This window comes from Apteryx mantelli, chromosome 8, assembly GCF_036417845.1.
Source record: "Apteryx mantelli isolate bAptMan1 chromosome 8, bAptMan1.hap1, whole genome shotgun sequence".
Lineage (NCBI taxonomy): Eukaryota > Metazoa > Chordata > Aves > Apterygiformes > Apterygidae > Apteryx > Apteryx mantelli.
The window spans coordinates 41,447,410-41,467,926 of record NC_089985.1 but is presented as its reverse complement, the minus strand read 5'-3'; the positions used below and the strand labels follow the sequence as shown (position 1 = coordinate 41,467,926).

General features: G+C 54.3%; 1 protein-coding gene across 1 annotated transcript; it reads right to left on the bottom strand.

The window, feature by feature from the left end:
• Window positions 1-265: 265 nt before the first annotated feature.
• IL23R (interleukin 23 receptor) lies at window positions 266-18,114 on the bottom strand. Its single transcript, XM_067300510.1, has 14 exons — window positions 18,042-18,114; window positions 17,095-17,388; window positions 16,669-16,792; window positions 15,397-15,557; window positions 14,866-15,011; window positions 14,469-14,622; window positions 13,810-13,892; window positions 13,338-13,554; window positions 12,312-12,509; window positions 10,888-10,971; window positions 7,009-7,044; window positions 5,737-5,833; window positions 3,814-3,904; window positions 266-3,225 (listed from the first exon to the last, which is right to left on the bottom strand). Exons 1-14 carry the CDS (start codon window positions 18,097-18,099, stop codon window positions 2,602-2,604), a joined length of 2,367 nt encoding a protein of 788 aa, XP_067156611.1. The 5' UTR covers window positions 18,100-18,114; the 3' UTR covers window positions 266-2,601.
• Between the last annotated feature and the right edge of the window lie 2,403 nt (window positions 18,115-20,517).

Genomic DNA, 20,517 nt, shown 5'->3' with positions numbered 1-20,517 from the left:
TATTGTCACGTAACAGGAAAGAAATTATCCTCCTGTCTGCAAATACGTTTGCAGTTATCCATCCTGGATTGATTGAACATGGCTGGAAATTCAGGCTTCAGCCAGCAGGTGCTTGAAATGTTAGATCATGCTCTCAGTCTTGTCTTTTTGAAAAGTCAGGCATTTCCACGCAGCAATAAACATCCCATATGTTTTGATAGTTCAGGCAAATATAGGCAGCTCAAGTCTCAGGATGTGGACTTCAAAAAAAAATGCCTTCCACCTCTCACATTTTGGCTGCTGATAGTATGTGGCTGTTCTCTTACAATTTCCTTCCTGCACAGCAGCAATCACTAATTTTAGACTAGCTGACATGTAAGAGTAACATCGCAGGCTTGGAAACAGTTTGCTGCTTATAGAGAACAAACGTATCGCATCTTACTGGGTACCATACTGCTCTTTAAAGTTAAGTGACAGATGGCAGATCTCTTGAATTATTAAAAGGAAACAAGTAAAGCACACAACTGTTTTAGTTTGAAGGTATCTCGGAGTAAATGACAAAACTGATCAATTTATGCAACAGCTGTTAGAGAAAAGCATACAGTGCGTAGCAAAATTTGGAAGAAAGATTATAATCTCCAGGTTTATAGGTCCTACTGCAAAAAAATATTGTAGTAATAATAAAGTGGGTAATTCTAGATAGCCAATTACAGATAGCTCATTTACATTAGCTTTGTGGTTTTTAAGTCTTGCAAAAAATTGTTGAGTCTTGCTCCTACTATTGTACAGATTTTGAATTGATAATGTATAGTCAGATGAACCTATTTCCTTTTCATGTGGTGATGATTAATGTCATTGTTACGAGATATGTTCCCTACAACATGCATAGCCAACTCAGTTACACAACTGCATAAAACATACAAACTCCTCGCTGAGCAAAAGCCACACATACGGGTATGGAGTTCAGAGGCTCCTTTGTGCTACGGATTGTAAACGGAGACTCGAACCCATAGACCAGTATGAGCTGTTAATGCAACTCGTCTTTCAGAGCACCCCCTGGACGCACTGGAGCATTCTGTCCTGCGTGTCAGAGCCGACGGGAGTCACGCGCTCGTCGCGGGATGCCGGGCGAGGTAACACGCCGCTCGCGGCAGGCTGCCCGGGGATCTGCAGCTGGGTCGCTAAAGGTGTTCCTCCAGCAGTCGTTCTTCCACGCAGAGTTTCCACGCAGTGCTGCAGACCCCCCCACCACACACACCGACTTTCCACTTCGGGTGGAACAAATACGCGGTTTATTCGTGGCGTTGCTGCGGTGCCTGAGAGTCCGGCTCAGGGGCCAGCGTTGGCGGTGACGAGCCGCGGGAAGGAGGCTCATCACCACCGAAGGGGTGGTGCGGCGAGCTGCCCCGGGGCAGCCGCGCGGTGACGGCTGTGCGGTGCCGCATTCGCGCCCCTTACCTCGTCCTCCCCCAGCTCCAGAGTACAAAAAGCCGGTCTTTGCTCTAACCCACGGGTGGGAAGAAAGGACTGGTAGAACAAACATTATGGAGAACATTCTCCAATAGGACGCTCAGACATTTTACAGAGCATAGTAAACCTCTTCCGTGCTTATATTCCTTAAAAGCATTTTAGGTTGTTTCCTTAAAAAAAAAGTTTGGGTTTGTTAAGTGAAATAAGTGCTAGACACATAATCCAACCTCTCGCATTTCCAGCGAGTTCCTGGTTGCTTCGGGAACACTTGACGAGACCAGCTCTAACGTCCTGGGCAGACTTTTAAACGGTAAGATTTCAAGAGCGCTCGGCAGGAAGGAGACTCCTGTATTTCATTATCTGGGTTTCAAACGAACCCAGGTCCCCGGCATGTGCCTAACAAACACCGTTCCTCTGCGCCATGTCCCACTTCACACAGACCAGCCGAGCTGAAACTCTGACAGGCTGATATGATGTGGGGTGTGAGAAGACGATAAATCTTCAACCCAAAAGGCAGAATCTGTCCTGTGGCAAATTTAGACAGATGTTTTAAGGCAACAAGGTAGGCCAAGATGATGAGGGCTTGTTCTTGTCTGATGTATTTTTTGTTACTGAATGGGAGGGAAAATGAAATTTGGTTGCTCTGTCATACAGAAAAGATTTCTTTCCATGCTCTTGGCATCCACATCTGCTGTATGATATCTAAATCATCTTCAGTGTAGTGTCTGTTCATTGTAAGGGATCCCAAGATATTTTACGCAAATCAGTCAAAATATCTAAGGGATCATTTTATCCACCTCTAAAGGAAATCAGCTCCGGGCATGAAATGTTGCAAATATTTAACATGAGAATGATTTAGAATAATAATTGATGCATAATATATGTTGTAAGAATCACCTGCTGTGTATTTCAGTTCTTATAGGAATCCAAGTTTACATTCTTATGCTCGTGAGAATATAAGCTAAGTTTAAAATTACAGATCATTAATGATTTACTGGCCAAAGTGTTCCACTCACCCAAAATTATTTGGAGTCCATTAAGAAGGCGAATTTCCAATTCTGAGTTTTTTTCCAGTTCTGATGTTGGAAATCTCAAAGGGTGATATGTGCCATGGTCATAAAATAACATTTTTTATCACAATTAAAAAATTTCTTAAAATAATCTTCCAATGCTTTGTGGAAAACAGATCTTTATATCCACAGATTCTTCATTCATTGTTCTCAAGCAAGAGACCAACTCATCCGGGACCAACGTTTGTTCTTGAGCATTTTCACTAGACAGTGTTTTTTCCCATTGGTTTTCCAAAAGGGTATTTTGTTCCTCCTGTGCTGAATCGAATGCATTGTTTTGCCCACTCCTATTGTTGTTTAAAATTAGATTAATCTTTTCCAGCAGAAAAGCATGCTGCTCTGTTCCTTCAGCATTCCACAAGTAAGTAATGGGACTCGTATAATCCCTGAAGAAAACATTTGTCTCTGGTTCTGGAGCCAGTGTGTGGGGCTGTGTTTGGTAAATGTTGGCAGCTACATATCCCAGCGGGTTCCCGTCGGAAAGCTGAGGCTTGTAGTCGCTGACCGGTTCAGTGGCCGCGCTGCCAGCCGGCACGGAGCTCCGCAGGCACGCCACCTTCTCGGGGACCGCTTTGCTGTGTTTCTTTCCGATGTCCACGATCTTGTATTCCTCGTGCACCGACATCTCCTCTATTTCCATAATCGTGGGATCGCTGTTATCCAAGAACGGCTCACTGAAACTGTTACGTGCGAATTCACTCTTTTCCTAGAAAAAAATAATGATTGTAAAAACAAACTGGCAGATTTTGCAAATGTGAGAGGTATCAGTAGAGTATCACAAGGAAGGAATGGGGTGGTGGCAATCCTCACTGACTCCTTGTCTTAGTCCTCCTCTCCTTCTCCCTCATCTAATCCCCTTCTGTAAAACCGGCTCCAGCGAGGCAGAAGAGAGAAGACGGGAGCCATCGTGCATGCCTCCCCGCTTCCGCACGCGGTTCAAGGGCAGCTGGGCGCAGCCGTCGCTACTGCACGATGTTTGCTTTGAGGCAAGGCCTAAAGACCTCAGCTAAGCTCAGCTTATGTGATGCACCTTGCAAAAGCCCAGAAAACGATTCCCCCCCTGGTGAGCGCCTGGTCCCCCAGGGCTGAGCCCTGCTCCCACCCAGCCTGCTTCTGCGCTCGCTCTGGACCCGCAGCGCGATGCCGACTGTCGCTGCCAGAAACCCCTTGGGCGCAGGGAGAATTTTCCCACTTAGAACTGGGCACGTTTGTTGCAGCTCTTGGCATCCTGTTGTTTTTTTTTAATCTACATATAGACAAGTGAAAACAAGCTGGGACATAATGTTGCAATTACCTGGAGCGACTTTATCACATTGCTGTTTTCCACGTGGGGAAAATCTTCAAGCAGCCACTTTGGCATTAGCGACACAATTATTGTGTTAATTCTTTACCAAAAAGAAAGAAAAAAACCCACAATGTTAGTCCATTTTATTAGTCACTTATTTGCTTGTTCTGAGTGAAACAGTCCCCAGACAAGGAGGGAGCGCTGCTCATGGCCTTTGCAGATGGCTTGGAAGCCTCGGTTTTATCCCCTCTTTGGGCAGGTTTCCCCATTCGAGCTTTAACCCACGCCCAGGAGATGCCCGGTGCTTGCAGGAGTGATGTGAACAAGCCTAACTCACCGGCTGCTATCCACATGTGAGCTTCTGTTTGCAAAAGAAGGTTTCTTACTCCCCCGTTTCAGTTAGCCAGGCTAAACCCAGGGGGCAAACTCTAGCTCTTCATCCTCCGATATTATTCCTCCAAGTTTGACCTATGGCGCGGGCTGAGCCTGGCTGCAGCTGGCATAGGGGCAGACTTTGCTCAGTGCAGAGTGCTCACCCTAAATATTACATTACATGGCTGCTGCAGAACAGGTACTGTTCCCCTCATAACAGGATTGGCTTTTGCCACTGCATTACCATCAAAAATCTAAAGCTTCATTTATCACACAGGCCTGGGAGCTAATTACTATGAGTAAAGCCCTTATACATACATGTATGTGAAAATCTTGCTAACCTGGGGAGGTGAACCAAACTAGGTACACAAACAAGAAGATCCATATATTGCCTGAACTGATGAGATCAAAAACACAGCGTTACTGAAGACTGGTTTTTCTACAATCAAAGCTGCTGCAGAAATGAAAAATATTTTTTTGCAAGAAAGTTTAGTTTAGCTAAGCTCTGCTGATGTTATGGTGCACTGCTGAGTTCCTGAGGAAGTACGTGCTCTACGTTCATGCTGAAGTGCTCGTGTTTCACAATTACATCACCAGCAGAAAAATGAGACTGGGGTCCGGAAGCGAAAGAGACATCTTTCACTGATGGTGAGATGCCTCAACATCCTCGACCTCCAGGTCTTCTCCACCCTATTTCTCGTTTTATCAGGAACATCCAACAGACAGCCCCGTGTCACGGAGGTAATCATTTCCTATGGATTCATATCAGCAACAGCAACGGCTGAATCAATATTCCAGTTAAACGGAAAATAAAAACAGAAGGAAGAGTCATTTGTCATGCACACGCCGTTGTTCCGTGAGGTCCAAGGCCTCCAGCGGTGGCGAAGCAGGCAGGTAGGTCCCTGGGGAGGTGGCATCCGTGCGGGACACGTGGCTGGGGACAGCCCTCCTTTGGGCCACCAACAGGAACTGCCGCTGCCTGGGCTGCTGCTGGTGTCGCCCCCCAGGCTAAACCTGGGGACCTGCTCCGGCAGCGAGAAGGTGGGCGACAGCACACCCTGGAGAGAGGGTGCCTCGTGAACTAGGTGTGAGCCAGTCTTTGGGAAAAAAACTATGGTAATCGTCTCCCTTTTTAGTTTTTCTGTTGCACTTCCCAATCTCTGCCTGTCTCTCAGGGTCCAGATGCGAGGGGCTGATCAGCGAACTGCACCAGAGACAGCTTCCTCTCCTGATTCAAAAGTAAGTAAACAAATCCCAGTATGAAAATTACCTAAAGAAGGTTAAGTATTTCCTCTCTTTCCTTTTTACTCCCTGATATCCATATAATAATATATCGCATGTCCCTAAGTCTGGCCTTTACAGAGGAATGATTGTTATGTTTCGTTCTTCAGACCTTATAGAAGATGCCTTTTGATGCAGCAGTGTGATTAATGGGTTAGGTTGCCCTCAATAAGAGCAGGTTGTGCTGAAAAGGACTGGTTTCTGTAATTAGTTTTAGGACATTCTGGAAGAAAGTTATTTGTTGGAAATAAGGAAAAAAAACTGTGAAGAAACCAATACCTTTTTCTAGCTGACTTTTTAAACATCAGAATTACAAAAACAACTGATAATACGATCACACTGACACCCAGTCCCAAAAAAACTCCAATGTCATCATCTGAAAAAGGATAAAAAGGAAAAGGTTAATTAGGCAGCTTTCATTTTGAGAAAGACATTTTTAGGAGGCCAAATCTTCAGTCACAAATGCAAGTAATTTTGCATGCGTGAATGTTCATGCTGAACTCCAAGAGGCTTGTTGCACATCTATTGGTGTTGCTGTACACTTACATTTGTAAACCTAATGCCCTGCTGAACAAGCACTATTTATCTAAAAGTGAAGGCCACGCATGCGCCTGGACCGGGCCCTGGAGGGGGTCTCTGGCTGGCCAGGCGTGCCGAACAGCCCGTAGCGCTGGTGGTGAGCCCTGCTCCACTGGCTTACACGGCCCCGTAGTGACTTACCTAGTCGAGATCTTTGGAAAAACAGCCATTAGTGCTTAATTTGGCCATTTGCTTCACAGTTAACGAAGCAAAGCAATAACAAAAGCAAAACAAAAACTGCTATCCCGTGTATAGTTTGTACTCCGAGCCTTCGTGATGGCGGCAGGTGCCAAGGTCCTGCCTGGTTTTCGGTGTGCTGCCGAAATTTGCCATATTTGCTTCTCTGGCCTGGCTGGACATATTGCCAGATTGACCTTTCAGTCAAGTAATTCTAAGAAGTGTGGTCATTGTGTTTAACCATTTCCTATAGAGTATCAGCTTCCAGAAATGCTTAGGTGTATTCTTAAGTTTACATTGGTTTTGCTTTTAACTACTGAAGCAAATCATAACATTATCTTTACCAGAAGATAGTCAAACCAGCAGCATAACTGAAATTAGAGCTATATGGGAACGTTTAAATGAGTCTCTGGCTCAGACTGCAAGGTCAAAAAAGCTTAGCCAACATAGCTACCTATGTGATCAGAAAACACTATCTTGTATTTTCCTTGGTTTCTTATCTCCTACTTGTTGTAATGTACATTTTATTATACATCTCTTAAGAAATCAAAACTTAAAGGTATAAATTGTGCAGGTTCCATCAACCGTGAGAGTACTGCAGCCTTTCTTGTCCTGTGGCTCGTTTCCCAGTCAAGTGAAACGTTGCTCTTCTGGCTCTGATCTCTCCAAAGTGCTATGGAGAGATCTTCCCCATAATTATATCACCAGACGCTGCAGTCCCTGCTCTGGCTAAAGCTGCTGCTGCTGGTCAGGAAGAAACTCTTGCTTACCAAGTGTGAAATATTGTCTTCTTACCGTGGGTGCTGTCCGGGAACTGTTCCTCTGGAAAGACTTAAGCAGAGAGAGGAAAAAAAATGCCTGTAACTTCATTTAGAGAGCATACAGCAGGTGGAGTAGAAGCTATTATTTATCTTTATTTTGTTAATATTACTTAGAAATAACTAATGGTATAATGAGAAAAATAAAGCCCCCCAAAGTAATTAGTAACTCCAGATATTAGCTAGACTCCATATAACCTCCTATTCTCGGTGATATCATTAAACCAAATGTTGATGAAACCATGAAATAAATTATGAAAAAATCTCCCACGTGCTTCCCTCCCCCAAGTACTTGGAACAAGAATTTAGTTTTCTCGATGAACTGTGGGTCATTTTTTCAAGCACAGCTATGGCTTATTTCCCAAAGTGTCCAAACCCCACAGGACTGAATTTTCCAGTAATGTCCTTTCGTCTGACTGGCTGAGCTGAGCAGGAATATACGCAGCTAAAGTGTCCACCATGGCAAGAAGCCTATTTTTGCTAAAATAAGCAGCAAGCTTTCTTTCCCGGTTATATGAAGCAATTCCCTTAGTGTGCCCCTGCTCTTAGAAAAGGCTCTGGGCCAAGGACGCTCTTTCAGCGAGGCCGGATTTTGCCCTGAACCCATAGAGAGTGAAGACTTTAGTAGAGTCACCCTTGCAAGTATAGCTTATGCTGCTGTAGTAAGCGGTAGCAAGGTAGCAAATTGCTAATACTGGAATATTTGGGAAGGAAAGAGTTGCAAGTGCAACTTTAGAAGTATAATGATCAAAATACTTTCTGAAACCCCGCAACTGCATGCCTGAAAGCTCCTCCATATTCTTCAGTTGGACTGATTGTTTTGGGAAAAATATTGTTTCTTCCCATAAACCCCTCTCTGGTCCCAGTAGCGGGCCTTTGCCAGCAGGCTAGGGGTGAAGAGCGTGGCCCTCGCAGAATGGTGCCATCATGTGGCCCAGACCGTAATATCTGCAGGGAGACATGCACGGCAGCTAACCAAAAACCGCTGTTGCAAGCAGTCGGTCTGCTTGCCTGGGCCTTCCTTGAGGCCACCTCTCCCCTGCTCCCAAGGGAGGCATCTGCTCTGTTCGGTGGTCAAAGGCGGTGGAAAAGCACCGCTCCTGCGGCGTGCCCGGGCACTGCTCACCCTGCGGGACGCGAGAGCCTAACAAGGGCCTACGCTATTGTTTGCTTCGGAGCAGATGACTGAATATTTTTAAGCGGAGAATTGCTATTAATAAGAATAGCAGATAGTGTCATAGTCTACAAACAACCACAGAGCTTAAAGCCGGCTGAGACAACCAGGACTATCCAGCACAATGTCCTTCGCAATGCAGGCTGCCTGATTTCATCCAGTGATCTCTGCAACAGGCGTAATAATCCCTGGGTTTAGGCGGCTTCAGATGGAAATGAGTGAAAAACTTTTGGAATTCACAGGGCTTTAACAAGTATAAGAGCAGCTTTCAAAGCACAGAGCTTAGCTAAATGTGGAAACCCGCCTAGGAACTGAGTGGAACTGAGCACCGTTCCGGTGCTGTTTTGTGCCAGCTTTGTAAGGACCAAAGGAGAATGGCCTTCATTTCTTCATACAGCTATTCACAAGTCACCTTCGTCACCATTTTCAGAGGCCAAATGCAATTTCTTCCTCTCTGAGCTGTTCTGCTTATCCAGTATCGTAGATGTGCCAATGTCAGTCTGTGTCCCAGTGTCAAATTACGTTCCAAGGCACTAGGCTTTGACCTGAACTGACCTGGCTAATGCTACAGCTGCTTTAGCAAAACCTGTAACACAGTTCAGTCACAAAATAAGGGGAAAAAAAGACCACAGACAAGGTGCTGTTTCTGACCCTGTAGATTTGAGGCATGTACTTCTCCTAGCATAGCTCTTAGAGTTCAAGGATTTGAGCTTCCTGAATAGACTTTGTCTAGAGCACGAGCCGGCTCAGCTGGAGCGCTCCGCAGCCCTTACAAAGCACCTCCTGAGTACGCGGGATGGTGGAAGGAAAGTGTTTGAGTAAATTATTCAGTAGTCTTGGGATTAAGCAGTTAGTGCGTGTGTCCGTGCACAAGTATGTATCACCGGCACATTTAACTTGCATAAATTAAAAATTGTAATATAAATACAGTAATGCCCTATTGATGATGAATGGGATTTAATCTGTATAATGAAGATAAAGAAAGAGGTTCAAACTGTGGGGGTTAAGTTGGAGGATTTTATTCTGGGTGTAAGATGTTGGTCGTGCTAGTGCTTTTGAAGCATTTTAAACCCCTTGTCACAGGTATGAGCTTCAATCGTTGCCTTCCATACCAGGCCTACCCTGATCTAGAAACCTAGATCCTACCTAAACCCCGCTGGGACCCAGAAACCAGGCAGAGACCTACCCAGGTCTCTTTGGGGCCTGCTCCTCAGATGTATTTTGGCTAACGGCTAATTGTCAAGGTTATAGGATCCTCTTTTTGACACATCTAGCTCTTCTCCTTTCAGCGCAGAGGGACCTCTGGTGCCGAGATTTAAGCCTTGGATTCCACTTCAGGGCCAGGACTCAAACTAGGCATCCTGTCACCAGAGCTGAAGGTGCCTAAACCCAGATCTGCCCTTAGACTGCCACCCTGAAAGCTGTCCGTTTGTCTTTGAGGAGAACGGCTAACAGCCAGAGCTAACAGATGGCCCTTAACAGCCAAGGATCAACTGACCGGGAACATTTACTGGATGTTGTTTCCATTGCTTGGACAAAATGGAATAACCGCCACGCTCAAAACTAAGAGAGGTCCTAGCCAGAAAGACAGAGACAGTTTGTCGCAGGGAAAGTATGTGAACACCTTCAAATAATAAAATTGTATTCACACCACCGAGACAGCGATTTTGTGGACTAATGACATCCTAAGGTATTAACGTTGCCTGCAGCTACAGTGGGCTCAGGGCAAAAAAAAGGCGCTATAAATTTGTTCCTGGGGAACACGTGCCATCGACATTAACCTCACGTCAGAGGAGCTTCTTTGTTCGTCCGGACGGACAATTGGACTGGGGTTTGGTGGACACCCCGTGCAGAGTCCACACATGCACAGGTTTTCTCTGCAGTGTGGTGTCCATGGAAGAGATATTGTGGTGCTGGGAGGTGGCCTTAGCACTCAGAGGTTTTGAGCTGTGAATGGCTTGTCCTGGTTTACCCAGGCAAGGACCACGAGCAGGACGGAATAGTTCAATAATCTCAGTATGTCCAGCCCTCGAGGACGATAAAAGCCAATGCACACAGTGCCCTGCAAAGAAGTGCAGGACATGCCTTCCAGGTGATCAAGGTAGATGCTGGAGGTGATGCACAGCTCTTATTTTCCTTTATAAATTGGCCCATGCTACATCCTACCTAAAATAGCTTCCAGAACTGAAGCCTGCCTAGTTCCTGCTCTAGATAAGAAAGGAAAAGTTATGGCTTGGCCAGTTGCTCTCTGTAAAAGCTATGTCTTGTTTTCTTATGAGATTTTATTGCCAAATGTGACAAAGAAGAAGCAACCTGATCTTTTTCATCACAGAAAGGGAGATTGATGACTCCATTGGCATATTTTGTAGAGTGAATCTCATGTTCATCAGAGATCTCTGTGCAGGAGCAACAAAGCATATCGACTAGAGAAGGCTTTCATACAGAGGTGTCGATAAAATCTGTATTGACACGTCCTGCAGTCAAGAGGTTTCCTTCTAGAGCCCTGCTTTTCTCTGTGGTCCATGTCAGGCAGGAGAAAATTGGTGGGTTTTACCTCTTTTTTCTAAAACTAAATAACTATACAAAAGTAGAAAACTGTGGGAATATCAAGAATGAAGCAGCAAGCTGAACTTTGCAGCCTCCCCACAGCAAGCAGCAATTTCTCCACACCACTGTGCTTACCTTGGCCAGAGCACGGTTTGCTTACGCCATCTGGGTAGACTGCGTATACCGACACGTTGATACGGCTTCCCGCTGCTGCCTCTTCTGGAAAGAAGCAACATTTGCTTTTAAAATGTATTTGCAAACTGCCGTTAACGCTATAGACTGTCTCAAGCACATCTTCAAGGAGCAGTGGAAGGAGAGGGAAGTCCAGGGGAAGCTGTAGTGGGGCGGGAGAGCTCTCCAGCTCCAGGCGGAGGACGAGCCTGCTGCACTCCTTCCCTCCGTCTGGAAAATCAGCAACGCCGAAGCGGCCACGGGGCTCCCTGCGGGTCACTGTGGTGGGTCTACGTGGGGCACGTTGCACCCACAGAACGGCGCAGGGTGCCGTGGAGGGTGCCGGGACGTGGCCAGGCTTCGCCGTGAGCATTAGTGAGTTCGTGTCTGCTCAGTGCTTTTGAGACAGTAATAAAGAAAACTACAAACCCCAACTCCTGAGCTAGCGCTGATGATGAACGCTATGTCTGCTCAGAGGCTCTGAAGAAAAGCCGTGGTATGGTCTATGGGATGGGAAAATTTAAGTCCTATACCCTTGTGCCAGGTGTAAGGAAACTCCTTTCCGTGCCCGGCCTATTCTGTGGCCAGGACCTGTTCATCAGGACTCGTCGGTGGGTGCTTTACTTCACGGTCGCTGCTAATGTGACACCCATTCAGCAGCCAAACAAATATTTTGTGCCTAGTGCAGATACTGTTTCCTGTTTTAATTTGGCTCCACATCTTCCGTCTGTCAGTAGAGGATCTTCTTGCAAACGGACCCAGCTAAGTCTCACTATGGACTGATTTGGAAGGGAGCTCTACTATGTGCAGTTACCAAAACCATGTGTGGAAGAGCAAAAGCCCGGCCAAGTAACAGCTAGGAAGCACCCGAAAGGCAATAAACACCCGGAATTAATATGTGAGGACGAGGAACTGAACGGGACAAGCTGAGAGCTTTACACTGCTAGACTCAAAAGCTGGGGCAGTAAGGACCACGGCCTTGCATCTCTGGACATTGCGGGGAGAGGAAATGTGCTACGGCAAAGCCTTGCTGCATCGAGTATTCTGCCTGCTCTCTCTCCATCCTCAAATGCACACGTCTCTCTCCTGCGCTCGCCCTCCCATGGGTCCAGCTTGGTTTCACGCCAAACCGCCTCGCTTGTCCTTTCCTTCTCCATCCCTTCTCTCCCGGGGGCTTCCCGTGTGGGACCACGTCCTGCTGATCCTCATGTGTTTTGTATCACGTCCCTCTCTCATGCTCCCTAAGGGCTCTTCCCAGCCCCAGGCTCCAAAACCAAGGGGGCGGGGGCTCAATTTCAAACGAAACTTTGGCTTTACAGTACTTTTTGGCTTTATAATATTTTTGGTCAACCACACCAAACGGCAAAAGGACTCCTGGAATATCTTACCCTGGATGTACGCGAGTGTGTCCTGCTTTGGGACTTTCTTCCAAAAAAACTGGTGCTCCTGGCTGTATGGAGCTGCAGACAGACATTCCAGGATGAACCACTGCAGGGTCTTCGTGCCGCGCCGCGGGCGCTGCCACGTCACGGCCACCCGGCTCCGGTCCTCGCGCCGGACCTCCACGGCGGCAGGGGCCGGGAACTCTGCAAACACAGATCGCGGGAACGCTCTTACTGGGAGCAGAAGACTTGCAAAGGTCGGCTACGCAGGGACAAAACTGAGTCTTTCCTGGAAGCGTTTAAGAACTGAAAAGGGAAAAAGGAATTCTAGAACACGGAGATGCACACACTCACACATTTGTATATATATATATATATATATATATATGCACGCCTCAAAAGCACGTTCAGCTTCGCTGCATTTCTTCTGTCTGAAATGTTTCACCTGTCATTTTTTACAAGAAACACCTATGATTCTGATAAGTACGAAAGATTAGAGAATCTTTTCCACCTTATTTACATTGCGAAGTTTCTTTTTACGCACAGGCACTGTTTGTCTTTAATTTGAGCGGGACTTTCCCCTCCCCTTGCTCAGTAGAAGAGACGTTTTCAAAAATAGGAAAGTGTGGTTGTGGGGAAAACCACAGCCTGTGGCACAGGGCACCCAAGGTAGCCCAGCACCTGGTTCCCTCCCTGTTTCGAGGCGCTCGCTCGACGCTGGCAGGGGCAGCGGGAGCCTTTGCTGCGAGCGCCGAGCACGACGGCGGCGCGCCGCAGCCAACGCGGGCAGCGCACCGCTTATTCCTAAACTCGCTGCCGCAACCTGCAAACACCTGAAATACGCAGCGGCGGACCATCTGCAGGGCGAGGATGCGGCGTTCCCATGGGAAAGGGCGGTGGGCAGAGCTTCACGGGGGCTTTCCCCTTGCTTTACACCGATGCACGCGTGAGATATAATTTCTTTTTTTCTCCCCCAATTCTGATAAAACCTGATCTCTGTCAAGGCCAGAACCGGCGCGTGCAAAATCCCACCTTTGTCCCCGGCGGGGTGGCGGGAGACGGCGACGCTGGCGGGGCCGGAGGCGCCCTTGGAGTTGTGAGCGGTCACGTGCAGAGCGCGGACGCCCGGGGGCACCAGGAGGCGGCAGGCGGTGGCGGAGGTGTTGCAGAGGGGCAGCGCTGCTGCCCGGCCCTGCGCGGACACGGCGTAGCCCAGGATCTTCCCGCGGGCCGCGCGGGGCGGCAGCGGCTGCGGACAGCGGAGAGAAGCACCCCGTGGAGCCGGGGATGGGGCGCTCACGTCCCGCGCGTCCCCCCAGCGCCCCGGCCAGTGTGGGGGCTGCAAAAGCATCGCCGGGACCCTGTTCCCCCCTCCTTGGGAAAAGCGGCTCGGGACGGCTTAAGCGCAGGCGGCATTGCCCTCCGCTTCCTCTTTGCAGCCGCTGGTGGCAGCAGGGCTGGCGCAAGCGAGGACGTCACCGGCGCCGCCAGAGCAGGGCCTTACCTTGATCAAGACCGTCACCTCGTGGCTGCCGTTCGGGAAGACCGGGCCCAGGCGCCGCCACACGTCCGGCACCGCAGCGGGGGCTGTTTTTGGAAAAAGCGCAGGAAATGCGCCTGCGGCTGCCGGCATCCCGCCTGGGACGACTCCGAGCCGCTGGGATGCCTCGGCACAGCCCGCGACCTGCAGCCGCCGCGAACCCGCAACGGCGCAGGCAGCCCCGCGCGGGGCCGGCGACAACCGTCCACCTAACGTGCCGAGTTTGCATTTCTCCCTTTCCGCCGCTGGCTGACGGGGGCGGCGGCGGCGGCGAATTGCCGACGCGCGGTTTTACCGGCGGGAGAGGAAATGCCCCAGACTGCAAACGGCGCTTTTCGTCGCCCAAGAACAACATCAGCAGCCGCGCGGTGGGGACGGGGCAGAGCCGCGCGGGGCTGCGGAGGGGCGCCGTGCCCAGCGGGACACGGGCTGCCGCTCCGCGCCTCGCCTGCCCCTCGCACGCCTCTTGCAGCTCAGTTAATCCAGGGAGAAATCACCCGTTTGGGCCATGCAAAGGGCTGGTTGCACCCAGTCCTGCCCCAGTGCAAAACGGCCCCAGGGCGGCGTTTTCGGGTGCAGACCGGCTCCCCCGGGGGATGCAAGGAGGAAGACGCCGCGCTTACCCGCCTCGGGGGTGGTGTAGAGGAAGGGGCTGCTCCAGGCGCTCCAGGGGCTGCCGGCAGCACGGAGCTGGCACCTCACCTGGAACTCGTAGCCGGTGTCGCTGTCCAGGGCGTAGCGCGTGCGGAGCCCCGGCCCCCCGGCCCATGCGCGCACCTGCAAGGGAAGCACCGCCGCGATGCCGCACCGCGCCGGCAGCCAGCGAGCCCCAGGGGCAGCAGCCAGCCAGTCTTGGTGGGCAGCCGGGCCGTTTTGCCCTGAGCCCCGACGCGCTCGTCGCGCCTTGGCGCGTGGGAGCCGCCGGGGAGAGAGCGCCCGCCGTCCCCCGGGAGGGAGCAGCCGTGGCAACAGCAGCGGGAGCCGAGGGGAGCGGGAGCAGGGCGGACAGGGCCGTCTCACATGCCACGCCGGGGCGCCCGCCGCTCGGTATCGCTCCTCGCAGCGCACGTTCTCCTTCCGCGTCCGCTTCTCCCAGCGGATGAGGGTGGTCGGCGGCGAGGCCTCCGTCGTCTCCACGCCGGTGATGACGGGCAGAGCGGGGATGACTGCGGGAAAGAGCGAGAGCGGTGAGCCTGCTCCTAGCCGGCCCGCCGAAAGCAAGCCGGAACAGGCTGCCGCTCGGCGCCGCTGCAATGCTCCCTCGGTCGGAGCAGAGCCGTTAGCCTGCGCAGACGTGCGCCTGGGCTTCAGAGCTGAAGAAACGTTATCAGCTCAAAAACCACGGTGCAATGCTGCTGCCCGCCGGCAATAACTTGGTCCGAACTGGCTCTACGGCATCGTTGCCGCTCGCCGCAAACGGCACGGGCAAAGCAAAGCCGGGGGGCTCTCCCGGGGCGAACAGGCGCAGCGAGCGCTGGCTGGCCCTGCCCGCGCGCGCGCTGCGGCATTTACGCTTAATTCCGAGAAATAAAGCAAAAGGGCGGCACGTACCTAGCTGCTGCAGGTCGAGGCGGCGCTGGGGCGAGCGGGCCGTGCCCAGCTGGTTGCTGGCCTGCAGCCAGGCGGAGTAGCGGCTGCCGCCGCGCAGGGCGCTCAGCGGCACGGCGAGGGCCGGCGCCGCGGCGAACACCGCCTCCTCCTCCGTCTGCACGCTGCGAGCAAAGCGCCCCGGTGAGAGCGGCCCCGGCAGCCCGGCCCGTGGCCCCTGCCGGCCCTACGTCGGGCACCGTCCCCTCATTATCTAACTCGGCCCTGCGATGGTTTTCGGTGACGCGCGGCGCTTTGGTGTCGCGCCCGTGCCGGGGTGACCGCGCTGCCAAAACGGCTGCTGCGCCGGGTGCAAATCCTGCCCCACGTCCGGCCTGGCAGCGAGCGCTTACCCTGCGAGACTGACACACAGTCATTCCCAAAGCCGGAGTTTTTTACCCTTAAAGCGAACTAGAAAGCTATTTTCTTTGGTTCATGACCTATCTGCATTTTCACTACAGAAAGGGAACTTTCTCAGTTATTTCTGGTTGCAAAATTCAAAATTTGAACGTAGCTCCGCCAACTAAGCTTCTTGGGCATTCGGTTAATCATTTCTTTTCATGAAAACCTACACACTACCGGATTTAATGCGTTCGCTTCGACAGTGAGTCAGATTAATCGTAAAAGTCTTCTGTCACAGGGGCTTTGGCACGCGGCACAGCACGAGCATCCCGGCTGGGACGCGGAGGATACGGGCACACCGAGCGCAGCGCGTACGGGGGCCCGAGGTGGAGGGGTTTGTATCCTGGGACGGAGTTCAGCATTCCTGCCTTGGCTCTGTGCCGAGGAGCGCTTGCTCTCCGGGCCGGCCCGGACGCGTGGCTGGAGCGATGCAGGATCGGGTCGGGCCACCGCGCGGAAATCACCTTCCGGCTTGTGTCCTCGATTCCGCTTTGGTGCAAGGTTTGCTCGGGAAGGGACAGCGCGGAGCCGACGGGACCGCTCCGGCGGACTGCAACGCCAAAGCCGGGCGAAGCGGGGCGAAGCGAGCGCCGGCCCCGCGTGCTCGCTCAGCGCACCCGGCCCGAGACGGGCGTTTCGGAAAGCGCAACTAGGGCACGGGGCCCGTTTCCAGGCACCCGAAGTAGAGCAGCCCCATCCCCGCCTCGGTTTGTGGCTGCCGCTGCCCCGACCACACGTTTCGCCCCGGCTCTTCGGGTTCCCAGGTCCCAGCGCTTGCCCCCAGCCTGACCCAGTTTTGCCTCCCACGCCGCCGCCGCCGCGGGTGCCGCTCACCTCCGCAGGTGGAGGGCGTAGCGGGTGGGCAGGAGGGTGGGCTTGCCCGCGTCCCACGTGCACGCCAGCCGCTCCGAGTGCTCGTGCACGGCGCAGCTGAGGTTGCTCGGGCTCTCCGGCGGGTCTGCGGAGAGAGCAAGGCTGGGGGAAGGAAGGGGCGCCGCGGAGGCTGCCCCGGGCCCCGGGAACGCCGCGCCGGGCCGCGGGACGCATTCGCGAAACCGGGAGGAGGATGAGCTTTGCGCCGCGGCACGACGCGCAAAGCCGCGTGAGCTGTGCGTCGCCAGGCAGGCTGCAAAAACCTCCCCGCAAAGCAACATCCCGCATCCGGAGCCATGAGCGCCGCGGGAGAGCGGCAGCATCCCACCCGTCCCCCGAGGGGCAGGGGCTGCGGAAGGGCCCCGTGCCCGCGCGGCGCCCGCTTACACCCGGCTAAGACTTGCGTGCCGCACACCAGCTCCTTCTTGTCGCTGTTGGGACACCTGGCCACGCAGGTGACGATCCAGTTGGGCACCCGCAGGTCCTGCAGCCGGAGCTGGAAGGTGGTGCTGTTCACGGGGCGCAGGACGCCGGCGGCCGGCGTGTAGTTGAGGAGGATGGTGTAGGCGGCCCGCTGGCAGCGCAGGGTGGAGAGGCAGTTGATGGAGATGTTGCAGCCCATGGGCACCACCGCGGCGGGCTCTATCCACACGTGGCCGGAGCACTTTATGGTGGTGACGCCTGCGCCCACACCGGGAGGTTAAAACCGAGCGGAGAAGGCAATCCCCAAAGGGAAAACGCCGCTTTGCACTGGCTAAATTGCTTTTTTCCCAGGCGCTGCGGGAGCATCCCGCTGCTCCTGCTCGCTCCCGTCTCCGGGTCGATCCGCGAGAGCCGGATGCGGGGCCAGGCGCCGTGGGCACGCGTGGCCGTGCAGGTCGCGCAGCGGCACGGGCACCCGTCCCCCCTCGCTTCCCCCTCCGTGCACGGGTAAATCCCCCCGCGCCGCCGGGAACGGCCCCTGCGCGCGGTGACTCATCCCCGCGGAGAGGAAACATCGAGTTTCACCGATCTGAACTTTTGCTCTGATGCTCAGATGAGCGCGGGGGAAATAACCCGCAGTCTCGAGAGCCGGGGCGCTGCCGTCCCCACGGGCCGCGGAGGCGCGGGCGCCCTTTGCCATCAGATTAGAGCCCGGCGCCCGGCGTATCGGGCTCCATCTGCTCTTCCCGGAAAGGGCGCAGCCGCCTTGGGGCCTCCGTGCAGCAGGCACGCAGCAGCCGGCACGGAGAGCGTTTTTGCAGCTGGTAAAAATCCCGGAGCGGGGTATCGAGCTCCAGGGCCGCCTGCTCCGAGCGCAGGCATCGCCCCGCGCGGACGCCGCGGACGCTTACCCCGGGGCAGAAAGCCGAGCAGGACGTGGAGCACCAGCGCCGCGCCGGGTCCCGCCATGGCCTGGGCTGCGGGCGCCGCCGGCGGGTGGCATAGCCCCTGCGGGAAACGAAAGGGCCGTGAGTCCTTCGCGCGGGAAACAACGCGAGCCGGCGGCTGGCTTCCCAGCACGACGCCACCGAGACGCCCGTGCCGGCGGCCCTGGTGGAGCCCGTCCTGCCCGGCACGGCACGGCACGGCCGTGGCTGGCCTACGGGGCTCCCAGCGTTTTGGGTGAAAAGCACCAGGGCAGGAAGATGCGGGACCTTGCTACCAGCTGCAACCCGGACACTGTCCCTCCGGCACGAGCCGCCTTCGGAAAACCCTTCCTTCGGGAAGAGGAACTCGGAGGGACCAGCCCTCCCGCCCCAGCCTCTCCCGCAGGCACCCCGCGGCCCCGAAAACGCCGTTTGCGGCTCACAAAAGCGCTCCGCGGGCTGAGGCGCCTCCGGATCTCCGGAGCGCGACGCGGAAGAGCCGGCGGCCACGGGAGCCGTTGCTCGAGTCCTTCCTGGGGAAGTCTCGGGCTGGGCACCCACACTCGGTTTTGAGCGCTGTGGGTGTGAATTTTCGCGAGGCGAGCAGCTGCCGGTAGCATCCGCAGCGACCGCAGGTTTCGCAGCCCGTCGCCCCGCGGTTTGGAGAGCTCCGCCGGGCCCCGCGAATGCAGGGAGACCTCTTCCACCTTCTCCTCCCGCTGGTCCTCCTCCAAAGGGTCTAGCGAGGTGGGAAGGGGGCAATCGCGCCTCTGCCGCGGAAGGGAAAAGGGGGTCTATGAGGCCGTGAGGACCACCTTCACGGAGGGTCGCGCAGACACGGGAGGCCAGCACGCCCGCAGAGGGGTGAGCCAAGGCTGGGGTCCGATCATACACCGAAATAAAGTCCGGCCTCACAGATCCTTTTTGCGAGCCCGGGTTGAATTTTTGGGCTTGTCGCAGTTTTCTGATTCTTTGGCACACCTCTAGTTTTCATATCCGTGAAATGTCTCCCGTCCTTTGCTCGTAGGTACATGAAGACTTAGGCTCATGCGGTTTTTGGTAAGCCCACGCATCGCTGTGCCTGCCAAGAGGGGCACGAAGGAGGATTTGGGGAGCTACAGGCCAGACGGCCTCACCTCAGTCCCAGGGAGGGTGAAGGAGCAACGAATCCTGGATACCACTTCCAAACGCACGAAGGACAAGAAGGTGATGGGGAGCAGTCAGCACGGGTTTCCGAAGGGGAAATCGTGCTTAGCCAACCCGACAGCAGTGGATGATGTCTATCTTGACCATAGCACGGCTTTTGAGCCAGGCTCCCAGAACACCCTCCCGGACAAGCTGATGAAGTACGGGCTGGATAGGTGGGCACTGAGGTGGGCTGGGAGCCGGCTCAGCTGCCGGGCTCGAAGGGTTGCGATCAGCCGCCCGCAGTCCAGCTGGAGGCCGCTCGCTGGCGGCGCACCCCAGGGCCAAGCCCGGCTCCGGCGCCGCTCAACCTCTTCGTTATCGCCTGGACGCCGGGGCAGGGTGCACCCTCAGCCAGTCTGCTGACGACACCGAGCCCACAGGAGGGGCTGATACCCCGGGCGGGTGCGCTGCCGGACCTGCCGGAGCGAGTCCAGCAAGGGGCCACGAAGGTGGTGAAGGGGCTGGAGCCTCCGACATACGGAGCCGCCGGCCGTTTTCGCAAAGCCTCCTCCAGCTGCAGGCGTCCTGCCCCTCGCCCAGCCAAGCCACGGCTCCTGCCGGCAGCGCTCGTCTCCGGCGCTGCAGCCCCGGATCCCCGCGCGGCCTCTCCCACTCTTCCCCAGGAGGCTCCCAGGGTCTCACCCGGGTTCTTCCGCACCCGCTTCACCTCCCTCCCCTGCCTGTCCCGCGTCGCCGGCGAGGGGGGAAGCCCTGCCGCTGCCCCGCGACGTTCACCTTAGCTTTACGCCTCGGCTCAACGCACGAGCTTCTGCAGAAGGGTCCCAAAGAGCTGCCTCCGATTTCCCTTAAGCCACTAACAGGAAAAACACCTGCACGCAAAATCTCCTGTGCGAAGAGGCAGGTTTGGGCACGGCGGATGCGCTGCAGAGGCTTCGGGGTAGCGCCGGACACCCCGAGCCGCCACGTGCCGGCTAGCAGCCCGAGCCCGCAGCGCCGCGCTCCTTCCCGCGTTGCCCTCGTCGCGTGCACGGGATGTTTGGGATTTGGGCGAGCTGCCCGGCCGCGAGGCTTCCGCAAGGCAAAGCAAGCAAAGGGAGACGAGCCCCGAAGGGCGGGCGGCCGCCGGTCGCGGGCCGTGCCGAAGCCGCGAGCCGGGCGCAGCGGGGCTCTTCCCGCCGCCGCCGCCGCCGGCACCGCTGCTCCGGGACGTCCTCCGCCGCGAAGCCCGGCGGCGCTTGCAAAGCTCCTGGCTAAATGGACACAAAGCAGGGAAAGAAGCGGGGAAGAGCAAGCGATGCTCCGCGCGGCGGGA

What these genes read in the sequence shown, in the direction of transcription:
- IL23R (XM_067300510.1), bottom strand. Translation starts at nt 18,099, where the DNA reads ATGGCGGGACCCGGCGCGGCGCTGGTGCTCCACGTCCTGCTCGGCTTT. An exon ending in CTACACCACCCCCGAGGCGG is followed by an intron (nt 13,893 to 14,468) that starts GTAAGCGCGGCG and finishes TTCCAAAAACAG; the next exon opens with CCCCCGCTGCGGTGCCGGAC. An exon ending in CAAACCGTGCTCTGGCCAAG is followed by an intron (nt 7,045 to 10,887) that starts GTAAGCACAGTG and finishes TCTCTGCTTAAG; the next exon opens with TCTTTCCAGAGGAACAGTTC.